At 35.9% G+C, this 24728-nt stretch overlaps 1 protein-coding gene across 6 annotated transcripts in view; it reads left to right on the forward strand.

Moving 5' to 3' along the window:
- The window catches only part of LOC143027304 (putative G-protein coupled receptor CG31760), a 552124-nt gene that overhangs the window by 406385 nt on the left and 121011 nt on the right, over window positions 1-24728 (forward strand). For all 6 annotated transcript variants that reach the window (XM_076188576.1, XM_076188582.1, XM_076188586.1 and 3 more), the window contains one exon: window positions 9019-9157. In XM_076188576.1, the coding sequence (XP_076044691.1) occupies window positions 9019-9157 (139 nt within the window). The remainder of the gene's footprint in view (window positions 1-9018; window positions 9158-24728) is intronic.

Consider the following 24728-nt stretch of genomic DNA (forward strand, 5'->3'; position numbering starts at 1 on the left):
TTCAATATATTTATGCACCTATATGGAATATTGTATTTCTTCACGTCATTTGGACATTTAGTCTTCCTTGATTTGTTCTCATGATCTCTTAAAGCTCTCCTATCCCTAATCAAGAGATATCTTCTCTCAATGTAGTCTATCCCTTTTCGACCTGAATATTGTAATCATATCACCTATTTCTCATCGATTTTTCAATGTTTTCAGACCCAGTGCATTTAGTCTCCCCTTATATGGTGTATCTGCCATGCTCGAACCAGCTTGGTTGCTGCCCTTTGTATTCTCTCGATCTTGATTCTATTCTTCACTTTGTGGGGACTATACCAATTATGCACATTCTAGTCTTGGACAGATCAGGATTTTTTTTTTTTTTTTTTTTTTTCTCTCCTCGTCGTGATTATCCCTCTATGAGAGGATGATCGTCTCATCTCTCCATCCACATAGTGAAAAGCTGCTTTAATTTTATGCAAAACACCCATATCTTTCTCCACATTTGGTTTTATAATGGATTCGACTCCCTAGGAATAGTTCAAAGACGGTCTTTTGCAGTGCAGCTATTGCCCATTTCCGGAACTTTGCATTTTTTTGAGTGCTGACTCACAGTGTAGGGATGTTGAAAATTTTCAGCCTTGAGCGGGACTCAAACTTGGATAATTGAATTAGCGGCCTAGTACCGTTGCATTATTGAGAAGTGCGTGTGTGTATTTACCTAGTTGTATTTACCTAGTTGTATTTCACGGGAAGGGGAGATATGCTCGTGGTTTCCCGTCTTCATATCTCGTTTTATCTAGACTGTTTTTAAATTCGTGTATCGTTTTTGCACACACCACTTTTTCATCTAACTTGTTTCAAACGTCTATTACCCTGTGGGAAAAGCTGTTCTTTTTCAGGTCTCTTCTATAATTGTCTTTCTTGATTTTCTTTCCGTGTCATCTTGTATCTCTACTATCCTATTTTATTAGATCCTCTCTATCAGTAGTTTCTATGCCTTTCATGATTCCATAAATAGTTATCATGTCTCCTCTCTCTCTTCTTTGCTCCAATGTCTGTAGCTCAAGTTTTGTTAGTCTCTCTTCATATGATAGTTCTGAGAGTGTTGGTGCCAATTTTGTAATTGCTCTTTGTATTCTTTCAAGTTTTGTTATACATTTTTTTTGTACTTGGTGACCACGTCGTCGCTGCATACTCCAATCTTGGTCTTATCAAATTGACTAGTATTTTCTTCACCATTTCTTCATCCAAGTATGTAAATGCCACTTTGATTGTTCTTATTAAATTATAAGTTTCTCCAAAAATCTTATTTATATGTTTCTCAGGGGACATAATAATGACTCCCAGGTCCTTCTCATTTTCTACTTTTTTAAATTCTTCCTCTCCCAATTTATATGATCGCACTATTCTTTTTTTTTTTTTTTTTTTTTTTTGCTTCTTCCAAATTCCACTATACTACACTTCTTAATATTGAATTCCATCTCCCACTTCCTAATCCATTCCCATACTTTATTGAGATCACTCTGGAGTGACTCACAATCTTCTACAGTGTTAACTTTTTTCAACAATTTTGCATCGACCGCAAAGAAGGTCATATAACTTTGAATTCCTTTATCCATATCATTAATATATATATAGCAAACATTATTGGGGCCAGAACTGTTTCTTGTGGAAGTCCACTAATCACTTCATCCCAATTAGAATGTTTGTCTCTTATCACCACTCTCATTTTTCTTTCATGCAAGAAGTCTTCAGTTTGCCCTGTATTCCTCCTGCAGTTTCTAATTTCCTTAACAATTTCTTATGTGGCACCTCATCAAAAGCTTTTTTCAGGTCTAGAAATGCACAATCATCCCATCCATCTCTTTTTTGTATTACATCTATTAGCCTTGAATTGAAACACATTAAGTTTGTGAGGCATGATCGTCCTTGTCTAAATTCAAATTGCCTTGGATTTAGTACGTTGTATTTTCCAAATGCCTTACCCATCTAATTTTGATCATTCTTTAAAAAAAATTTAGCTATCGTACTTGTAAGAGAGACCAGTCTATAGCTAGTAGAGTCTTCCTTGTTTCCCCCATTATATATTGGTACTATATTTGCTCTTTTCCAATCGTCTGGAACTTTTCCTTCTTTCAATGAACTGTTTATTAGACTATGTATTTTGTCTGTTAGTTCATTCCTGCATTCTCTCAAAATCGAGTTTGCCATTTCATCCGGTCCATGCGATTTTCTGACATCAAGATTACTCAAATGATTCATTATTTCTTTCCTTGTTATTTCTATCTCTTTCATAGGGGGGACTTTCTCCTCCCACTCGACATCTCTAAGTTGTATGTTCTCCCTCGTAAACACTGATTTAAAATGCTTGTTCATAATTTTTGTCATTTCTATTTTCTCTGTGTATTCAACTCCTCCTTGTCGTAGTTTCACTAATTCTTGTTTGCTTCTCAGTTTGTTGTTTACAAATCTATAAAATAGTTTTGGTTGATCTTTACATTTTTCTATGACATCTTTTTCGTATTTTCTCTTTTCTTCTCTGCACACTTGTACATATTTATTTCTATAACTAGTATATATTTTCCATTTTTCAGGTCTTTTGTCTTTTTTCCATTTTATCCAAGCTTTATTCCTTTGTCTTTTAACTCCCTACATCTTTTGCTGTACCAACACTTTATATATCCTATTTTTGTTTTTGTCTTGTAACATACTTTTCCACTCCTATCAAAATATTCCATTTCTCTTCTGCTGTTGTTTCCTCCTTGTATATTCTTTCCCAGTCTTCTTTTTGAAAGAATTCTCTTATTTCATAAAAAAAAAATCCATACATCAATCTTTCCTTTCTTATGTTCGTTTTTTTTTTCTTCGTATTTTTCCAATATGTGGTCACTTTTACTTATTGGTGTCTTATATTCGATCTTGTTCACTATTTCAGGTTCTGATGTGATTATCAGATCCAGTCTCGATGGTTCTTCCTCATTTCTATACCTAGTATTCTCTTGTATCCATTGCGTCATTGTATGTTTTATAATCATATCAAGTAGTACATTTCCCCATAGGCTGTCTCCACCCTTCACTGTCATCCCTTCCCAGCAGATTTCTTTACAATTAAAGTCACCCATTATAACTATTCTTCCTCCATCTTCCATTATCTTATTTAGTGTTATCCTTGTGTCTTCTAACATGTTTTTTGTGTTCTCTCTCTTCCCATGAAGCCGTTTTATGAGGCACATAATTTACTACAAACTTCCTGCTCTTCTTATCGCTGTCCTCTATTTCCATCATAATCATCTCTACTCTATTCTTTCCATATGTAACATTCCTCACATTTATATCCTTCTTAGTCAGGGACATAACTCCACCCCCTTGTTTTACTTCTCTGTTTCTAATCTAATAATTATGTACACCATGTCCTACACTGTTGGGTGGTAGTGGACCTTTCAATTTTGTCTCTACAATTCCCATTATGTCCGGTTCTTTTTCCTTCACGTAATCATTCAGTTCATTCAAGCCTGTTATTAAGCCATCTATATTTGTGTAAGACACTTTTGATTTTCTGCTACCTCCATCGTGTTTTCTGTTTCCCTTCCGATTTTCTCTGCTATGAACCATTTCCTCACTCTCATATCCACTACTCTCCAATAGAGTTTCTCTTTGATTCCGTTCTGTTCTCGTTTTTTTTCCTTGGCTTCTATTATTTTTGCTTTCTCTTCCTCTCTTTCCTCTTTATTCATCTCTCTTTCTATCCATACCTGTTTATACAGATCACTTTCTGCTAGTTTCCCTGTTTTTTGATAGGATATTCTCTGGTGTCGTTTGTGACCTAAATTTAACATTAATTGGTTTGGTCTTATCTATATTGTATTTCCCTAGTCTATATATTTTTTTCTATTTGTTTCCATGTTTCTTGTTCATCTTCTTGAACTACTTTTAATACCTTGTTTACTTTTCCTTCTCCTCCTTTACTCATGTATTCCTATTTGGATTATGCTTCTCTTCCATCCCTAATATAATTATATATTTCTTTTTATCTGCTAAGTCTCTTACTATATTCTCCTTCTCTCTCATCACTTTAATAACTGTGTCCTTAGTTTGTTCCTTCATCTGTTGTTTCACTATATCTCTAAATACAAAATTGTTGTTCTCTTGGACTTTTCTCAAACCCTGTACCTCTTTTGCTATGGACTCTTTATTTTCCTTATTGTTATTCTTTAATTCCTCATTCTTCCTTTACTTCTTTTAACTGTCTTTTTAATTCTTCTATTTCTTTAGTTAGGTTTGATTCTCCTTCTTTAGTTCTTCCAGCTTATCAACTCTTTAGATAACTAGTGTTAATTGGTTAAACCTAACCTCCCATGCTTCGTTCATTTTTTTAGTTTCTCCTTTAGAGTTACTAGTCGGGGGAGGTTGTCATTTCCTCCCTCCTTAAATCTATAAAAGTAATTATCTTCTCTTACCATTAAGCTCCTATTATCTATATTTCTATTCTTAATACCTCTGCTCTCCTGTTCTACCTCGTCTGTGTGATCTGCATACCTTTTGTTGACACCCCGTCTGACGTCCGGGGCCCGTTTGTCCCCGTCCTCATTGTCTTCCATTTTCCTCAATAATGTCTCCCCTTCTCCTTTTATTTCACCTTCCCACTACACCACGGGCTTTCCCATTCCCTACTAATACAACACAGTTATTCCCTCGTCGCTGTAATCCATAAAAATTGTGTTTTTTTTTTCCGGAGTTCCAATCTTCGTTGTTAGTCCGACGTGTGTGTGTGTGTGTGTGTGTGTGTGTGTGTGTGTGTGTGTGTGTGTGTGTGTGTGTGTGTGTGTGTGTGTGTGTGTGTGTATTTACCTAGTTGTATTTACCTAGTTGTATTTTACGGGAAGGGGAGCTATGCTCGTGTGGTCCCGTCTTCATATCTCATTTTATCTAAACTATTTTTAAATTCATGTATTGTTTTTGCACACACCACTTTCTCATCTAACTTGTTCCAACTGTCTATTACTCTGTGAGGAAAGCTGTTCTTTTTCACATCTCTTCTATAGCTGTCTTTTTTTTTATTTTCTTTCCGTGTCCTCTTGTATTTCTGTCATCCCACTTTATCAGATTCTCTCTATCAGTAATTTCCATGCCTTTCATGATTCTGTAAATAGCTATCAAATCTCCTCTCTCTCTTCTTTGCTCTAGTGTCTGTAGTTCAAGTTTTTCTAGTCTCTCTTCATATGATAGTTTTGAGAGTGTTGGTGCCAATTTTGTAATTGCTCTTTGTATTCTTTCAAGTTTTTTTTATACATTTTTTTGTACTTGGTGACCATATCGTTGCTGCATATTCCAATCTTGGTCTTATCAGGGTGATTAGGATTTTCTTCACCATTTCTTCATCCAGGTATGTAAATGCAACTTTGATTGTTCTTATTAAATTATAAGTTTCTCCAAAAATCTTATTTATATGTTTCTCAGGTGACATATTATTCATTACAATGACTCCCAGGTCCTTCTCATTTTCTACTTTTTTTATTCCTTCTTCTCCCAATTTATATGATCCTGTTATTCTGTTTTTGCTTTTTCCAAATTCCATTATACTACACTTTTTTGTATTGAACTCCATCTCCCACTTCTTACTCCATTCCTGTACTTTATATAGATTTCTCTGTAGTGATTCACAATCTTCTTCTGTTTTCACTCTTTTTAATAGTTTTGCATCATCTGCAAAGAAGCTCATATAGCTTTCAATTCCTTCATCCATATCATTAATATATATAGCAAACATTATTGGGGCCAGTACTGTTCCCTGCGGAACACCGCTTATTACTTTATCCCATTTTGAGTGCTGGTCTCTTATCACTACTCTCATTTTTCTTTCTTGCAAAAAGTCTTCCATCCAATTTAGCAGTTTGCCCTGTATTCCTCCTTCAGTTTCTAATTTCTTAAGCAACTTCTTATGTGGTACTTTGTCAAAAGCTTTCTTTAGGTCTAGAAATGCACAGTCCGCCCATCCATCTCTTTCTTGTATTATATCTATTAGCCTTGAATAGAAACATATTAAATTGGTGACGCATGATCGTCCTTGTCTGAATCCAAATTGCCTTGGATTTAACACTTTGTTTTTTTCTAAATATTTTACCCATCTACTTTTGATAATTCTTTCACAAATTTTTGCTATTGTACTTGTTAGAGAGACTGGTCTATAGTTGGTAGGTTCTTCTTTATTTCCTCCTTTATATATAGGTACTATATTTGCTTTTTTCCAATCTTCTGGAACTTTTCCTTCTTTCAAGGAACTGTTTAGTATGCTATGTATTTTGTCTGCCAGTTCATTCCTGGATTCTTTCAGAATCCAGTTTGCTATTTCATCTGGTCCATGCGATTTTCTGACATCAAGATTACTCAAGTGTGTCAATATTTCATTCTTTGTTACTGCTATTTCTTCCATAGGGGGGACTTTCTCTTTCCATTCAATCTCTTCAGGTTGTATGTTCTCCCTTGTAAACACTGATTTAAAATGTTTGTTCATAATTTCCGCCATTTCCATTTCCTCAGTGTATTCAACTCCCCCTTGTCTTACTTTCTCCAAGTCTTGTTTGTTTTTCAGTTTATTGTTTACAAATCTGTAGAATAGTTTTGGTTGATCTTTACACTTTTCTATGACCTCTTTTTCATATTTTCTCTTTTCCTCTCTGCACGTTTGTACATATTCATTTCTATAACCGGTATATATTTTCCATTTTTCAGGTCTTCTGTCTTTTTTCCATCTGGTCCAGGCTTTGTCTCTTTTGTCTTTTAACTCCCTACAATTTTTATTGTACCAGCATTTTACATATTCTTTTTCTTGTTTTTGTCTTGGGACATACTTTTCCACTCCTTTTTTGTAAATTTTTGTCAAAATATTCCATTTCTCTTCCACTGTTGTTTCTTCTTTGTATATTTCTTCCCAGTTTTCTTGTTGAAAGAATTCTCTTATTTTATCAAAGTTTGTTTTTTCATACATCATTCTTCCTTTTCTATATTGTTCATTTCTTTTCATATATTTTTCTTCATTAAGTTCCAGTTCAATCAATATGTGGTCACTTTTACTTATTGGTGTTTTATATTCAATCTTGTCCACTATTCTAGGTTCAGATGTAATTATTAGGTCTAGTCTCGATGGTTCTTCTTCATTTCTATACCTAGTGTTCTCCTGTATCCATTGTGTCATTGTATGGTCAGTAATCATCTCAAGTAGAGCGTGTCCCCATGAGCCGTCTCCACCCTTTACTGTCATTTCTTCCCAGCAGATTTCTTTGCAATTAAAGTCGCCCATCATAACTATTCTTCCTCCATCTTCCATTATTATATTTAATGTTATCTTTGTGTCCTCTAACATACTTTTATGTTCACTCTCCTCCCATGAGGCTGTTTTTGGAGGCACATAATTTATCACAAACTTTCTGCTCTTCTTATCTCTGTCTTCCACTTCTATCATAATCATCTCTACTGTATTCTTTCCATATATGACACCCCTCACGTTTATATCCTTCTTAGTCAGGAACATAACTCCACCCCCTTGCTTTTTCTCTCTGTTTTTAATCCAATAATTATATGCATCATGTCCTACACTGTTGGGTGGTAGTGGGCCTTTTAATTTTGTTTCTACAATTCCCATTATGTCCGGTTCTTTTTCCTTCAAATAATCATTCAGCTCATTCAATCCTGTTATTAATCCATCTATATTTGTGTAAGACACTCTTAGTTTTCTGTCACTTCCATTGTGTTCTCTGTTTCCCTTTTGTTTTTCTGTTGTATGTCGAACCGCCTTAGTTTCATATTCACTACTCTCCAATAGAATCTCTCTTTTTCTGACTCCGTTCTGCTCTCGTTTTTTTTCTTAGCTTCAAGTCTTTTCTGCTTTTCTTCCTCTCTTTCCTCTTTATTCATTTCCCTCTTTATCCATACCTTTTTATATTGTTCACTTGTTGCTAGTTTCCCTGTTTTGGATAAGATATTCTCTGCCGTCGTTTGTGACCTGAATTTAATCTTAATTGGTCTGGTCTTATCTGTACTATACTTTCCGAGCCTGAATTTTCCTCAATTTCCTTCGTAATTTCTGGTGCATCTTCCTGAACTAATTGTAGTAAACTGCTTACTTTTTCATTTTCCTCATTGGTTCTTGAGGTTCTATCTGGGTTATGTTTCTCTTCCATTCCTAATATAATCATACATTTCTTTTTATCAGCTAAGTCTCTTACTATATTCTCCTTCTGTCTCATCACTTTAATAACTGAGTCTTCAGTTTGTTCTCTCATTTGCTGTTTGATTATGTCAGTAAATGCAACTTTACTGTTTTCTTGAATTGTCTTCCATCCCTCTCTGTTTTCTTTATTATTCATCTTTAACTCTTCAGTCTTTTTAGGTCTTCTATTTCCTTAGTTAAGTTTTTGTTCTCCTTCTTTAGTTCTTCCAATTTTTCAACCCTCTGTACAATGTTGTTAACATGACCGAACTACGGTCCCAGTCCTCGATCATCTTATCGAACTTCTCTTCTAGTCTTGTCAGTCGGGAGGGGGGGGGGGTCCCCCCCCTCTTTAAATCCCTGGAAAATATTCTCATCACTTTCTACTGTATTGCTCTTATCTATACTTCTAATCTTTACATTTTTATTAGACATTTCGTCGTCACTCAGCTGGTCGGGGGGCCGTTTTTTGGTGTATATACATGTTTGTAGTATACAGGGAAGGAGCAATGGTTGTTGGGTCCCGTCTCCTATTCTCTAATATTTTTATCAGACCTATTCTCAAATTCATGTACAGTTCCAACTTAATCTATATCCTTGATTTCTAATTGTCATATCTAGATTTGAACTCATGTATTGTTTGAGCTTGGCCTATATCACCTTCTAAGCTATTTCAAGTATTTATGTATCTGTATGGAAAACTATTTCTTCACATGTGTTTTTGTGAGTTTGTGAATACCAAAATGATGTAAGTGTTTGATAAACATGATCTACTCTTGAATTGATTGCCATATTGACCTGTCTTGACTTGCTGTTGCCTGCAGGAGAGGTGCTGTTTCTCATGTGGGGAGTGAAAGTATGCTTCAGCGTACGCAAAGCTGAGTCGATGTTTGATGAAGCCAAGTACATATCGTGGGCTGTCTACAACATCGCCGGAGTCAACATCTTCATGGTTATTCTACAGTAAGTATTCGACAGAGCTGTTAGTGGTGGAGCGGTTTTAAAGCTATATTAATGTGTACCTAGTATGTATGTATGATGTATGTATTATATATGTATGTATTTAACTACCTTTATCCAATAAGAAAAAGTGACCATGTAACAATTGAATTTCAGCTGGAAGATGAGGAAAGGATATCAAATTTAGGAAAGCAGATTAATTAAAGTTGGAAAAATCTTTGAAGAAACTGTGAGGAATTCATGAATACTATGGGAGTAAGGAAGAAATGGGAAATCTTTCTTGACATGTACAATGGGGGAGTGAACAAATATGTACCAAAGACTAAAACAGGGCTGGCATAATAAAAAATGTGAGATTGCAAAAAAGGCCAGGGACATAGCTTTGGGAAAATGGAGGAAGGCAAGAAACAATAAAAAAACATCAACTTACAAACAAGCTAGGAATATACATGAGGACAGTAGTAATTGATAAGATGTCAAGATGGATAATGGTAACAAGCAGAGTTCCACAAGGTTCAGTGCTTGCACCAATAATGTTTCTTGTTTATGTGAATGACATAATAGAAGTAACAACAAACTATGTCAACATGTTTGCAGATGATGCAAATATAATGAGAAGAGTGAAAAGCAAGGAGTATGGCAGACTATTGCAAAAAAGATCTAGACATTATTTTTGCATGAAGCCAAGAATGGGAAATGAAGCCCAATACCAAAAAAATGCAAAGTACTGGAAATGTACAATAGTGGCAAAGGGCCATCCTTAAACTATTACTTGAGAAGCGAACCCATTACAAAAGCAAATGAGGAGAAAGAAATAAGAGTGTTGATAAAAGACAACCTGTCATCTGACAGACATATCAACAGGATTGTGGGAGAGACATACAGACTATTGCAAAATATTAAAGAGGCGTATCACTATATGGATGAAGAGATGATGAAAAAACTAATTGATACCCTGATACATCCAAGACTGGAATATGTATCGGTAGTATGGTCCCCACACAGTGAAGGATGTATGCAAGTTTAAGAGAATACAAAGAGCAGCAACCAAACTGGTCCCCAGCCTGGCAGATAAACCATAAGAAAAAAGACTAAAAAAGTATTGGGTCTGACAACTTTGAAAGATTGACGAGGAAGAGGTGATATGATTACAGTATTCAGGCCACTAAAGGGAATACAATACTTTTAGAGAAGAGATCTCCTGATTAAAGATGAGAGGGTTTTAAGAGGTCATGGGAACAAATTAAAAGAGACCACATGTTTAACGGATGTGAAGAAATACAGTTTTCCATATATTTGGATAATTACTTAGAATAGCTTAAGAAGGTGATATAGGCCAAGCTCAAACAATACACGAGTTCAAATATAGATATGATGATTGGAAATCAATGATATATATTAAGTTGGAATTGTTCATGAATTTGAGTATAGGTATGTTAGAAAATTAGAGAATAGTAAACGGGACCCAACAATTGTTTCTCCTTTCCTATATACTGCAATTAGGTAAATACACTTCCCACATCGGCAACATTCGGAGGAATACAGAGAAATATCAATGATGAAGACAAACAGACTGTGCTCTGTATAGAAACTACACACAATGAATTAATCATGAGTGAATCCTCTTTAGTCTTCAACCTCGTTTGTCTACAGGAGAATGCACACACACACACACACACACACACACACACAATGAGAAGGACCTGGGAGTCATTGTTATGAATAATGTGTCACCTGAGAAACATATAAATAAGATTTTTGGAGAAACTTATAATTTAATAAGAACAATTAAAGTGGCATTTACATACCTGGATGAAGAAATGGTGAAGAAAATTCTAATCACTCTGATAAGACCAAGATTGGAATATGCTGCAACGATGTGGTCACCAAGTACAAAAAAATGTATAAAAAAACTTGAAAGAATACAAAGAGCAATTACAAAATTGGCACCAACACTCTCAAAACTATCATATGAAGAGAGACTAGCAAAACTTGAACTACAGACACTAGAGTGACTAGAGCAAAGAAGAGAAAGAGGAGATTTGATAGCTATTTACAGAATCATGAAAGGCATAGAAATTATTGATAGAGAGAATCTGATAAAATGGGATGATAGAAATACAAGAGGGCACAGAAAGAAAATCAAGAAATACAGCTATAGAAGAGATGTGAAAAATAACAGCTTTCCTCACAGAGTAATAGACAGTTGGAGCAAGTTAGATGAGAAAGTGGTGTGTGCAAAAACAATACATAAATTTGAAAATAGTTTAGATAAAATGAGATATGAAGACGGGACCCCACGAGCATAGCTCCCCTTCCCGTAAAATACAACTAGGTAAATACAACTAGGTAAATACACACACACACACGCACACACACACACACACACACACGTCATGTCTGGCTACCTCGACAGAGGCTGCAGCAGATCCGAGGTGAATACACACACACACACACACACACACACACACACACACACACACACACACACACACACACACACACACGTCATGTCTGGCTGCCTCGACAGAGGCTGCAGCAGATCCGAGGTGAATACACACACACACACACACACACACACACACACACACACACACACACACACACACACACACACACACACACACACACACACACACGACTCGGTGGCGCGGTTGATAGAGTACTGGATAGCTAGTACGGAGGTGCAGCAGTACCTGGTTCGAATCCTGCCCAGGGCCGAAATTATTTCGGTATCGCTGCGCTTCGGCTCGTTACTCCGACTCTCGTGGGCGGGGAGTTGGGTGTGTGTGTGTGTAAGGTCATAGCATTACCCATAGATCGGTCATACGAGCTCTGAGCTCTCTTCCGGGAGGGAAATAGCTGTCGATCACGAGTCCAACACGTGATCCAAAGACCAAGGTGAATACACACACACACAACCTCGTGGCGCAGTGTTTAGAGTTCCTGCCTGCCACTACGGCTGTCCGAGTTTCAATCCATCCCAGGGCTGAAATAATTTTAGTATCGCTGCGCTGCGGGTTGTTACTCCAACTCGTGGGCGGGGAGTTGGGTGTGTGTGTGCATGTAAGGTCATAGTATTGCCAATAGATCGGTTATACGAGCTCTGAGCTCTCATCCGGGAGGTTAATTGTCGATCACGAGTTCAACACGTAATCCAAGACCATGGTGAATCACACACACCTCGTGGCGCAGTAGTTAGAGTTCCCGGCTACCACTACGGCGGTCCAAGTTCTGAAATAATTTCAGTATCACTGCGCTGCGAGTTGTTACTCCAACTCTCGTGGGCGGGGAGTTGGCTGTGTGTGTGTGCGTGTAAGGTCACAGCATTACCCATAGATTGATCATATATAAGCTCTGAGCTCTCTTCCGGGAGGGAAATAACTGTCGATCACGAGTCCAACATGTGATCCAAGACCATGGTGAATCACCATGGTGACACACACACACACACACACACACACACACACACACACACACACACACACACACACACACACACACACACACACACACACACACACACACACACACACACACACACACACACACACACACACGAACAAAGACTGGATAAATTACATCTATTAGCACTGGAACAGAAAAGAGAAAGAGGTGATTTGCTGACCATTTACAGAATTATCAAAGGGATGTTCTTGATAGAGACGACTTATTAAAATGGGACAGAAGAGAAACAAAAGGACACGAGAAGAAGCTAAAGAAGGACAGTTACAGAAGAGATTTGAAAAAGAATAGCTTCCCTCACAGTGATTGATATGTGGAACAAACTATATGGGGAAACAGTGAGTGCCAAAACTACACAAGATTTTAAGAACAAACTGGATGCGGAGAGATACGAAAACGTGTCACTACGAGCATAGTTCTCGTCCCGTAAAATACAACTAGGTAAATACACACACACGCACACACACGCTACTCGAACTAATTACCCTGGAACAAAGAAGAGAAAGAGGAGACATGCTAACCATATACAGAATTATGAAAGGATTGGAAGTCCTTGATAGAGATGACTTATTGAAGTGGGATAAAAGAGGACACGAAAAGAAACTTAAAAAAGATAGATACAGAAGAGATCTGAAAAAGAATAGCTTCCCACACAGGTTGATAAATATCTGGAACAAACTGAATGAAGAAACAGTGAGTGCAAAAACTATACAAGAATTTAAGATCAAATTGGATGCTGAAAGATACAAAAGCGGGTCACTATGAGCATAGCTCTCTTCCCATAAAATACAACTAGGTAAATACAACTGGGTAAATACAACTGGGTAAATACAACTGGGTAAATACAATTGGGTAAATACAACTGGGTAAAGACAACTGGGTAAAGACAACTGGGTAAAGATAACTGGGTAAAGACAACTGGGTAAATACAACTGGGTAAATACAACTGGGTAAATACAACTGGGTAAATACAACTAGGTAAATACAACTAGGTAAATACAACTAGGTAAACACACACACACACACACACACACACTCCACCGAACGGACGGCGTAGAGGACGTTCTGAAGAAAAAGTGAAATTTTCGTGGATCCCAAAGCAAAGGAAGTACCTATTGTATTTACAGGGTGGGGATTGCTCGTGGTGTAGTGGGAAAGTGAGAAAAAAGGAGAAGGGGAGGGATTACTGAGGGAAATGGAAGAAAATGAGGAAGGAGAGGACTTGGTCCAGGCAGGCAGACGCCATGTAAACAAAAGAGGGCCGGACCAGTTTAGTGACGATGAAGGGGCTAACAAAAATGTAAAGATTAGAAACATAGATATGAGTAGCACAATAGAAGTTGAGGATAATAATTTCCAGGGATTTAAGGAGGGAGGGGAGGATACCAACCTCCCCCGACTGGCAAGACTCGAAGAAAAACTTGAACAAATGACTGAACATTGGGAGAGTAGGTTCGGTAGAATGTCAAAAATGGCTGAAAGGGTTGAAAGATTGGAAGCACTAGAGAAGGCAAACAGAAACTTAATTAAGGAAATAGAAGAACTAAAAAGACAGTTAAAAGAAGTAAAAGAGGAAAATGAAGAATTAAAGAGGAATAATAAAGAAAACAAAGAGGCCATAGCTAAAGAAGCTAAGGGTTGGAAGACAATCCAAGAAAACAGTGAAGTTGCATTTACTGATATAATTAAACAGCAAATGAAAGAACAAACTGAAGACTCAGTTATCAAAGTGATGACACAGAAGGAGAATATTGTAAGAGACTTAGCAGACAAAAAGAAATGTATAATTATATTAGGAATGGAAGAGAAACATAACCCAGATAGAACCTCAAGAATCAAAGAGGAAAATGAAAAAGTAAGCAGTTTACTACAATTAGTTCAGGAAGATGCACCAGAAATTACGAAGGAAATTGAGGAAAAATTCAGGCTCGGAAAGTATAGTACAGATAAGACCAGACCAATTAAGATTAAATTCAGGTCACAAACGACGGCAGAGAATATCTTATCCAAAACAGGGAAACTAGCAACAAGTGAACAATATAAAAAGGTATGGATAAAAAGTGAAATGAATAAAGAGGAAAGAGAGGAAGAAAAAGAGAAAAGACTTGAAGCTAAGGAAAAAAAAACGAGAACAGAACAGAGTCAGAAAAAGAGAGATACTATTGGAATGTAGTGAATATGAAACTAAGGAAATTCGACATACAAGAGAAAAACAAAAGGGAAACAGAGAACACAATGGAAGTGGCAGAAAAATAAGAGTGTCTTACACAAATATAGATGGATTAATAACAGGATTGAATGAGCTGAATGATTATTTGAAGGAAAAAGAACCGGACATAATGGGCATTGTAGAAACAAAATTAAAAGGTCCACTACCACCCACCAGTGTAGGACATGATGCATATAATTATTGGATTAGAAACAGAGAGACAAAGCAAGGGGGTGGAGTTATGTTCCTGACTAAGAAGGATATAAACGTGAGGTGTGTCACATATGGAAAGAATACAGTAGAGATGATTATGATAGAAGTGGAAGACAGAGATAAGAAGAGCAGAAAGTTTGTGATAAATTATGTTCCTCCGAGTGAACATAAAAGTATGTTAGAGGACACAAAGATAACATTAGAAAAGATAATGGAAGATGGAGGAAGAATAGTTATGATGGGCGACTTTAATTGCAAAGAAATCTGCTGGGAAGAGATGACAGTAAAGGGTGGAGACGGCTCATGGGGAAACGCTCTACTTGAGATGATTACTGACAATACAATGACACAGTGGATACAGGAGAACACTGGGTATAGAAATGAGGAAGAACCATCGAGACTAGACCTAATAATTACATCTGAACCTAGAATAGTGGACAAGATTGAATATAAAACACCAATAAGTAAAAGTGACCACATATTGATTGAACTGGAACTTAATGAAGAAAAATACATGAAAAGAAATGAACAATACAGAAAAGGAAGAATGATGTATGAAAAAACAAACTTTGAAAAAATAATAGAATTCTTTCAACAAGAAAACTGGGAAGAAATATACAAAGAAGAAACAACAGTGGAAGAGAAATGGAATATTTTGACAAAAATTTACAAAAAAGGAGTGGAAAAGTATGTCCCAAGACAAAAACAAGAAAAAGAATATGTAAAATGCTGGTACAATAAAAGTTGTAGGGAGTTAAAAGACAAAAGAGACAAAGCCTGGACCAGATGGAAAAAACACAGAAGGCCTGAAAAATGGAAAATATATACTTGTTATAGAAATGAATATGTACAAACGTGCAGAGAGGAAAAGAGAAAATATGAAAAAGAGGTCATAGAAAAGTGTAAAGATCAACCAAAACTATTTTACAGATTTGTAAACAACAAACTAAATAACAAACAAGACTTGGAGAAATTAAGACAAGGAAGAGTTGAATACACAGAGCAAATTGAAATGGCGGAAATTATGAACAAACATTTTAAATCAGTGTTTACAAGGGAGAACATACAACCTGAAGAGATCGAATGGAAAGAGAAAGTCCCTCCCATGAAAGAAATAGAAGTAACAAAGAACGAAATATTGAAACACTTGAGTAATCTTGATGTCAGAAAATCGCATGGACCAGATGAAATAGCAAACTGGATTTTGAAAGAATGCAGGAATGAACTGGCAGACAAAATACATAGCATAATAAACAGTTCCTTGAAAGAAGGAAAAGTTCCAGAAGATTGGAAAAAAGCAAATATAGTACCTATATATAAAAGAGGAAATAAAGAAGACCCTACCAACTATAGACCAGTCTCTCTAACAAGTACAATAGCAAAAATTTGTGAAAGAATTGTCAAAAATAGATGGGTAAAATATAAAAAAAAAAAAAACGTGTTAAATCTAAGGCAATTTGGATTCAGACAAGGACGATCATGGGTCACCAATTTAATATGTTTCTATTCAAGGCTAATAGATATAATACAAGAAAGAGATGGATGGGCTGATTGTGCATTTCTAGAGCTAAAAAAAGCTTTTGACAAAGTACCACATAAGAAGTTGCTTAAGAAATTAGAAACTCAAGGAGGAATACAGGGCAACCTGCTTAATTGGATGGAAGACTTTTTGCAAGAAAGGAAAATGAGAGTAGTGATAAGAGACAAACACTCAAAATGGGATGAAGTAATAAGCGGTGTTCCGCAAGGAACAGTTCTGGCCCCATTAATGTTTGCTATATATATTAATGATATGGATGAAGGAATTGAAAGCTATATGAGCTTCTTTGCAGATGATGCAAAACTACTGAAAAGAGTGAACACGGAAGAAGATTGTGAGTCACTACAGAGTGATCTAAATAAAGTACAGGAATGGAGTAGGAAGTGGGAGATGGAGTTCAATACAAAAAAGTGTAGTATAATGGAATTTGGAAAAAAGCAAAAACAGAATAACAGGATCATATAAATTGGGAGAAGAAGGAATAAAAAAAGGGAGTCATTGTTATGAATAATATGTCACCTGAGAAACATATAAATAAGATTTTTGGAGAAACTTATAATTCAATAAGAACAATCAAAGTTGCATTTACATACCTGGATGAAGAAATGGTGAAGAAAATTCTAATCACCCTGATAAGACCAAGATTGGAATATGCAACAACGATATGGTCACCAAGTACAAAAAAATGTATAGAAAAAACTTGAAAGAATACAAAGAGCAATTACAAAATTGGCACCAACACTCTCAAAACTATCATATGAAGAGAGACTAGCAAAACTTGAGCTACAGACACTAGAGCAAAGAAGAGAGAGGAGATTTGATAGCTATTTACAGAATCATGAAAGGCATGGAAATTACTGATAGAGAGAATCTGATTAAATGGGATGATAGAAATACAAGAGGACACGGGAAGAAAATAAAAAAAGACAGCTATAGAAGAGATGTGAAAAAGAACAGCTTTCCTCACAGAGTAATAGACAGTTGGAACAAGTTAGATGAGAAAGTGGTGTGTGTGGTCACCGAATCTCATTAAAGACATTGACAGACTGGAAAAAGTACAACGGCGAGCCACAAAACTGATTCCAAATATCAAAAATAAATCATACGAAAATCGACTTAAGCACATGAATCTGTTTTCCCTAAAAAAGCGTAGACTCAGAGGTGACTTGATACAGGTCTTTAAGATTTTAAAGGGAATTGACAACATCAAAAGTGACCAAATTTTCACATTGAATGAGAATCAGACAAGAAACAATGGTCTCAAACTGTCCGGAAATAGATTCAATTTGGAAGTAGGTAGAAACAACTTTGCCAACCGTGTAGTTAATGAATGGAATAAACTTCCTGCACCGGTAGTGCAATGTAGTTCAGTTCGAAGCTTTAAGAATCATTTAGATAAATACCTAAGTAAGATGCTGTAATTATTATAATTAATGTTATATTATTTATTTTTGTTTTGTTATAATTTGTCTGTCTGATTTTCATTTATTAGTTATATGTCAATTTATTATCATTTACTATTTACCTGTTTGTTTGTTATTCAACTATACCAATGCATTTATTTATGCATTTTAATTGTTATTTACATTGTTATAGTTTTAATTTATTATTAATATGATTTTTTTTTTTTTTTTTTTTTTTTTTTTTTTTTTTTTTTTTTTTTTTTTTTTTTTTTTTTTTTTTGCATCCGACCTAGATATGGATCAAAAGGTCTCCTGTCGGCATGCTTTGCCTTTGTAATCCTTTGTAATGAATTTAAAAATAGTTTAGATAAAATGAGATATGAAGACGGGACCCCACGAGCATAGCTCCCCTTCCCGTAAAATGCAACTAGGTAAATACACACACACACACACACACACACACACACACACACACACACACACACACACACACACACACACACACACACACACAAACTTTTTTGCAGATGATGCGAAACTGCTAAAGAGAGTAAGTACAGAGGAAGGCTGTAAATCACAACAAAAAGACCTGGACAAAGTCTGGGAATAGAGTCAAAAGTGTGAAGTGAACTTCAAGTTCAAGAAATGTAGTGTAATGGAATTTGGAAAAAGTGAAAATAGGATATCGGGACAATATAAATTTGGTACAAAGGAAGTTAAAAAAGTCAATTCGGAAAGGGACCTAGGAATAATTATCAGCAATGACATGGCACCAGATAAACATATCAACAGAATAGTCGGAGAAACTTTCAATTTACTAAGATCAATGAAAGTGGTCTTTGACTACTTGGATGAAGAAATGGCAAAGAAAATATTAGGTACATTGATAAGACCAAGATTGGGATATCCTGCAACACTCTGGACACCCAGTACTAAAAAGAACATAAAGAAATTAGAAAGAATTCAAGGGGCAACGACAAAGATGGTACCAACAGTCCAAATTGACATACAACCAAACTTGTCCAAACTCGAACTGCCAATCCTGGAACAAAGAAGAGAAAGAGATCTACTAATCATCTACAAAATTATGAAAGGGATGGAAGTCCTTGATAAAGATGATTTACTAAAGTGGGATAAAAGAAAAACAAGAGGACATGAAAATAAACTTAAAAACGATAGTTACAGAAGAAATCTAAAAAAGAATAGCTTCACACACAGAGTGGTGGATATCTGGAACAAGCTGAATGAGGAAACGGTGAGTGCAAATACTATACAAGAATTTAAGATCAAATTGGATACTGAAAGATACAGAAGCGGGTCACTCTGATCATAGCTCTCTTCCCGTAAAATACAACTAGGTAAACATGTGGTGCCGTCGATTGATTAGTGTTTAACCAAGAGCACCTCCAATGGGAGTGATCAGAGATACCCACATAAGGACGATTTGGGACATAAGAAATCAAGGTATACGCTGCCACCACCCAATCGTCTATATGGATATATCTGACCATAAATGGAAACTGCTCCTTGTTATTCACGTCTGACTCCGTCCCCTTTCCTCAGGTCGTTCAGGGTTGGTACTGGGTAGCGAAAAGGCCTATGCCCAAGTGGGGTAGTCAAAGAATATAAGTGAAGGTTTTCTGTGTTAATTATTACACTGAAGCAAAAATATAGTAAGAAAATACAAAAGTATATTGTGGTTTTCTCCAACTAGACAATCTATTGATTCTTACAATATGAAAAATATATGGGTATGCGAGATATTTAATAACACATTTTTTTTTTTTTTTTCTTATGGGCATCATAAGTGAGGTCACAGGCACGTGGAAAAACGTAGTTATTTATGCTCCAACCTTCCGGTCACTGTATAAGTCTACTTACAATATTGTGTCTACCTTCAACCCCGTATTCTTATTAGAGAACGATCACAGACAGAATTGTACTCTAAGGATTACACTCTCATAGCTAATGTATATATGCGTGATACCGTCTAACTCCTTCCACGCAAAGTGTTTGTGGAGTACACTCCCTTAAACCCTTTTTTTTCTGTTATCGGGATAGTTTTTGGCATCAAACTCAAAACTTAATAATAATAATAACTATCTACCTACTATATCTGCACTATATCATTTAACTCACATATTGACATTTATTTTCATTAATCTTACAGGGCGTACACATACCTGTTATCGGGATAGTTTTTGGTATCAAACTAAAATTTTAGCTGCGCACAAAAAAAAAAAAAAAAAAACGAGACGGCTATGTGTTCGTATCTATGGGTAAACTACTAACCTCCCCTATTGTATTATTTCGTAAAACTTCATTTCGCTTCTCAACACAGCCCCTAGCTGCTACAATCTCTCCCTAAACTATTTCTCTAGTGGAATCCTGAACTGAAAGTTGGGAATTTTTCCTATTACTCTTAAAGTTAATGGTCCTAGTTTACGCCTCCGTCCGAACGTGTCAGTGACGTCACGGGTGGGCGGAGCTACGGTGCGCCCGCTATGTTCGAGAACATTCTAATGTCGTCTCCAAGATTAGTTGAACCAAAATCAGTTGAAATATATTTGTAGCTACCTCCTATTGTATGTTTTTCCTCAATGATTATAGTAAGGCTCTTTGCCAACACATCTTGATGCGTAGACACAGAACAAAATAAATTCATGATCTATTAAAGCTCTATTTTCTACTTTGCTTCTTGGTTGAATAAAACCGTCACGACGTCCATACTACCCAGTCTCTCAAGTCAACACTCAAATAAATAAATAGATAAATAAAACGAAATTCCAAAAATAGTATCCCTTCAAAATTCCTGTCCTTACAAACACACACACACACACACACACACACACACACACACACACACACACACACACACACACACACACACACACACACACACAAACACACACACAAAGTGCTGGTTTAATAGAAGGTGTAGCGAAGCGAAACATAGAAGAGACAAACCTTGGAAGATATGGAGAAAAGACAGGAAAATCTAGACAGTGACAATTATATGTTAATCAAAGGAGCGAATGTGTGAAAATACGCAGGGAAGAGAAATGTAACTATGAGAAAGACATAATAGAAAAATGTAAGGATCAGCCAAAGCTATTCTATAGATACGTAAATGGGAAACTAAAAAACAAACAGGAAATAGTGAAGCTACGCCAAGGGAATACAGAATACACAGAAAATACTGAAACGGCTGAAGTCATGTGCAAACATCGGGAAGAAGGAAGAGAAATGACCCCCCCCCCCCCCCGAAGGAAATGATAGTAACACAGAAATAATCGATCAAATAACAAATCTTGATATCAGGAAATCGCACGGCCCGGATGGAATAGCAAATTGGATATTAAAAGAATGCAAAGAACTAGCAGACAAAATATACAACATAATAAGTTTCCTGCTCAAAGAAGGAAAAATGCCAGAAGACTGGAAAAATGCTGATATCGTACCAATTTATAAAGGAGGAAATAAGGAAGACCTAGCAAATTACAGACCTGTTTCCCTTACAAGCACAATAGCTAAAATCTGTGAAAAAAGTTATAAAAAGTAGATGAATAAAGCATCTGGAGGATAACAATATACTGAATCCGAGACAATTCGGATTAAGACAGGGAAGATCATGTGCCACCAATTTGATCTGTTTTTACTCAAGACTACTAGAAAGGGATGGATGGGCTGATTGTGCTTCCCTAGATCTATAAAAAGCTTTTGATAAAGCCCCTAAAAAATGATAATAATAATAGATAAATAAATAAAAAATAAAAATGGAAACCATAGAAGAGATACAAGATAAGCTATTGAAATGGATGGAGGACTTTTTGTATGGAAGAAAAATGAGAGAAATGCTCAGAGATAAGACTTCTACTTGGAAAGAGGTAATTAGTGGAGTTCCACAAGGATCAGTGTTGGCTCCAATAATGTTTGCCTTTTATGTGAATGACATAGACGAGGGAGCTTCTTTGCAGAGGATGCAAAATTGTTAAAGAAAGTGAGTACCGAAACGGACTATGACTCACTACAGAAAGATCTGAACAGGGTTTGTGAATGGGGTCAGAAATGGGAAGTGGAATTCAACATTAAGAAATGTAGCATAATGGAATTGGGAAAAAGTAAAAAGAGGATATCAGGACGATATAAAATTGGTGAAAAAAGAAGTAAAGAAAGCGGGATCTGAAAAAGACCTGGGAGTGATCATCACAAAAGATATGTCCCCTGACAAACATATAAACAAAATTGTCGGCGAAACCTATAACTTGCTAAGATCAATAAAAGTGGTCACCCATTACAAAAAAGAATATAAAGAAGATTGAGAGAATCCAGAGAGCAACTATGAAGATAGCCCCAACACTCTCATATGAAGAAAGATTGTTCAAATTGGAGTTGCCAACTTTGGAACAAAGAAGAGAAAGAGGTGACTTATTGACCATCTACAAAATTATGAAAGGCATGGAAGTCCTTCATAGAGAAGGCTTACTAAATTGGGATAAGAGAAACACAAGAGGACATGGAAGGAAGCTCAAAAAGGACTGTTATAGACGAGACTTGTAAAAGAACAGCTTTCCCCACAGAGTGGTGGATAGTGGAACATATTAGATGAACAAACAGTGTGTGCAAAAACTATACAAGAATTTAAAAGCAAACTAGATATGGCAAGGTACAAAGATAGGACACCACGAGCAAAGCTCCCCTGCCCGTAAAATGCATCTAGGTAAATACTAGGTAAATACACATACACACACACACACACACACACACACACACACACACACACTGAGAAAATGGTATATCAAAAGAAGGGAAATGCAGGAAACAGAAAACAAGGAGTAAAAAATAAATAAATAAAAGTAACTTATACCAACATAGATGGTCCGATTTCAGGATTAGATGAATTAAATTATTATCTGGCAGAAGAAAAACCAGATATAATGGGAATTGTGGAGACAAAATTAAAAGGTCCTCTACCACCATACAGTGTTGGACAAGGTTTATATAATCACTGGATGTAAATTAGAGAGGAAAAGCAGGCTGAAGAAGTCATGTTTTTGACTAAGAATAGCTTAAATATGACGAAGATCACAGGAGAAAATAATGTGGAATTGATCATGATAAAAGTTGAAAATAGTGACATGAAAAGTAGAAAATTTGTAGTGATATATGTGCACCCAAAAAAACGCACTTTGAAAGAGAATGATCATTCCAAAATGGAAGACACAAGGTATACATTAAATGAAATGGTGAAAGGAGGAAATCTAGTAATTATGGGTGATTTTAACTCTAAAGAAATATATTGGGAAGAGATGACAGTGAAGGGTGGTGAGGACCTTTGGGGAAACATACTACTGGACATGACCATTGAATACACAATGACTCAATGGGTAAAAGAAAACATCCAATATAGAAATAACGAAGAATCATCGAGATTAGTTTTTATATTTACATCAGAGCATGAAATTGTGGACAAAATGGAATGCAAGACACCAATTGGGAAGAGTGATCATATACTACTTGAGCTTCAACTAAAAGAGGAAATATTTATGAGGAGAAATGAGAAACACAGAAAAGGAAGACTGGTGTATAACAAAACGGATTTTGGAAAACTTAGAAAATTCTTTCAAAAAGCGAGTTGGGAAAAAAACTTTAATAAAGAAACACAGGTGGAAGAGAAATGGGTGATTTTAAATAAATCTATAATGAAGGAGTGGATAAATCTGTACCAAAACAAAAACAGGAAAAGGTGTACATTAAATGCTGGTATAACAAAAAATGTACTGAGGCAAAAGAAAGAAGAGACAAAGCTTCGAAAAAATGAAAAAAAAATGGAAAGTGGCAAATACATATCAAACTAAGAAATGAATATGTAAAAATACGCTGGGAAGAAAAAAGAGACTATGAAAAAGACAAAATAGATAAATGTAAAGATCAACCTAAATTATTCTATAGATATGTAAACTAAACAATAAACAAGAAATATTAAAACTACGTCAAGGGAACATGGAATGCACAGAGGATATAGAAATGGCTGAAATTGTGAACAAACATTTCAAATCTGTGTTCACTAAAGAAGACATACACAATTGGGATGAAGGAAGCGGAGAAATGATTGTGACACAGAAAGAAATAAGGGACCAAATAATGAACCTTGATGTCAGAAAATCACACGGGCTAGACGGAATTGCAAACTGGATACTAGAAGAATGTACAGGTGAACTAATGGACAAAATATATGAAATAATAGATTGCTCACTCAAAGAAAGAAAAGCACCGGAAGACTGGAAAAATACCAATATCGTGCCAATATATAAAGGGGGAAACAAGGAAGACCCAACAAACTATCGACCGGTCTCCCTTACAAGTAAATAGCCAAAATTTGTGATAATGTTATCAAAAGTAGATGGACTAAACATCTGGAGAACAATATACTAAATCCAAGATAATTCAGAATTAGACAAGGAAGATCATGTGTCACAAATTTGATTTATTTCTATTCAAGGTTAATAGATATAATACAAGAAAGGGATGGAGGGGCAGACTATGCTTTCCTGGACTTACAAAAGGCTTTTGATAAAGTAACACTAAAAATTATTAAGAAAACTCAAAACAACAGGAGGTATACAAGGAAAACTATTGAAATGGATGGAGGATTTCTGTCATGGAAGAAAAATGAGAGTGGTGCTCAGAGATAAAAATTACTTGGGAAGAAATGATAAATGTTTGCTATATAAAATGACATGG

The sequence above is a fragment of the Oratosquilla oratoria genome, chromosome 1, assembly GCF_046742065.1.
Source record: "Oratosquilla oratoria isolate Oo_2021 chromosome 1, ASM4674206v1, whole genome shotgun sequence".
In the NCBI taxonomy this organism is placed as follows: domain Eukaryota; kingdom Metazoa; phylum Arthropoda; class Malacostraca; order Stomatopoda; family Squillidae; genus Oratosquilla; species Oratosquilla oratoria.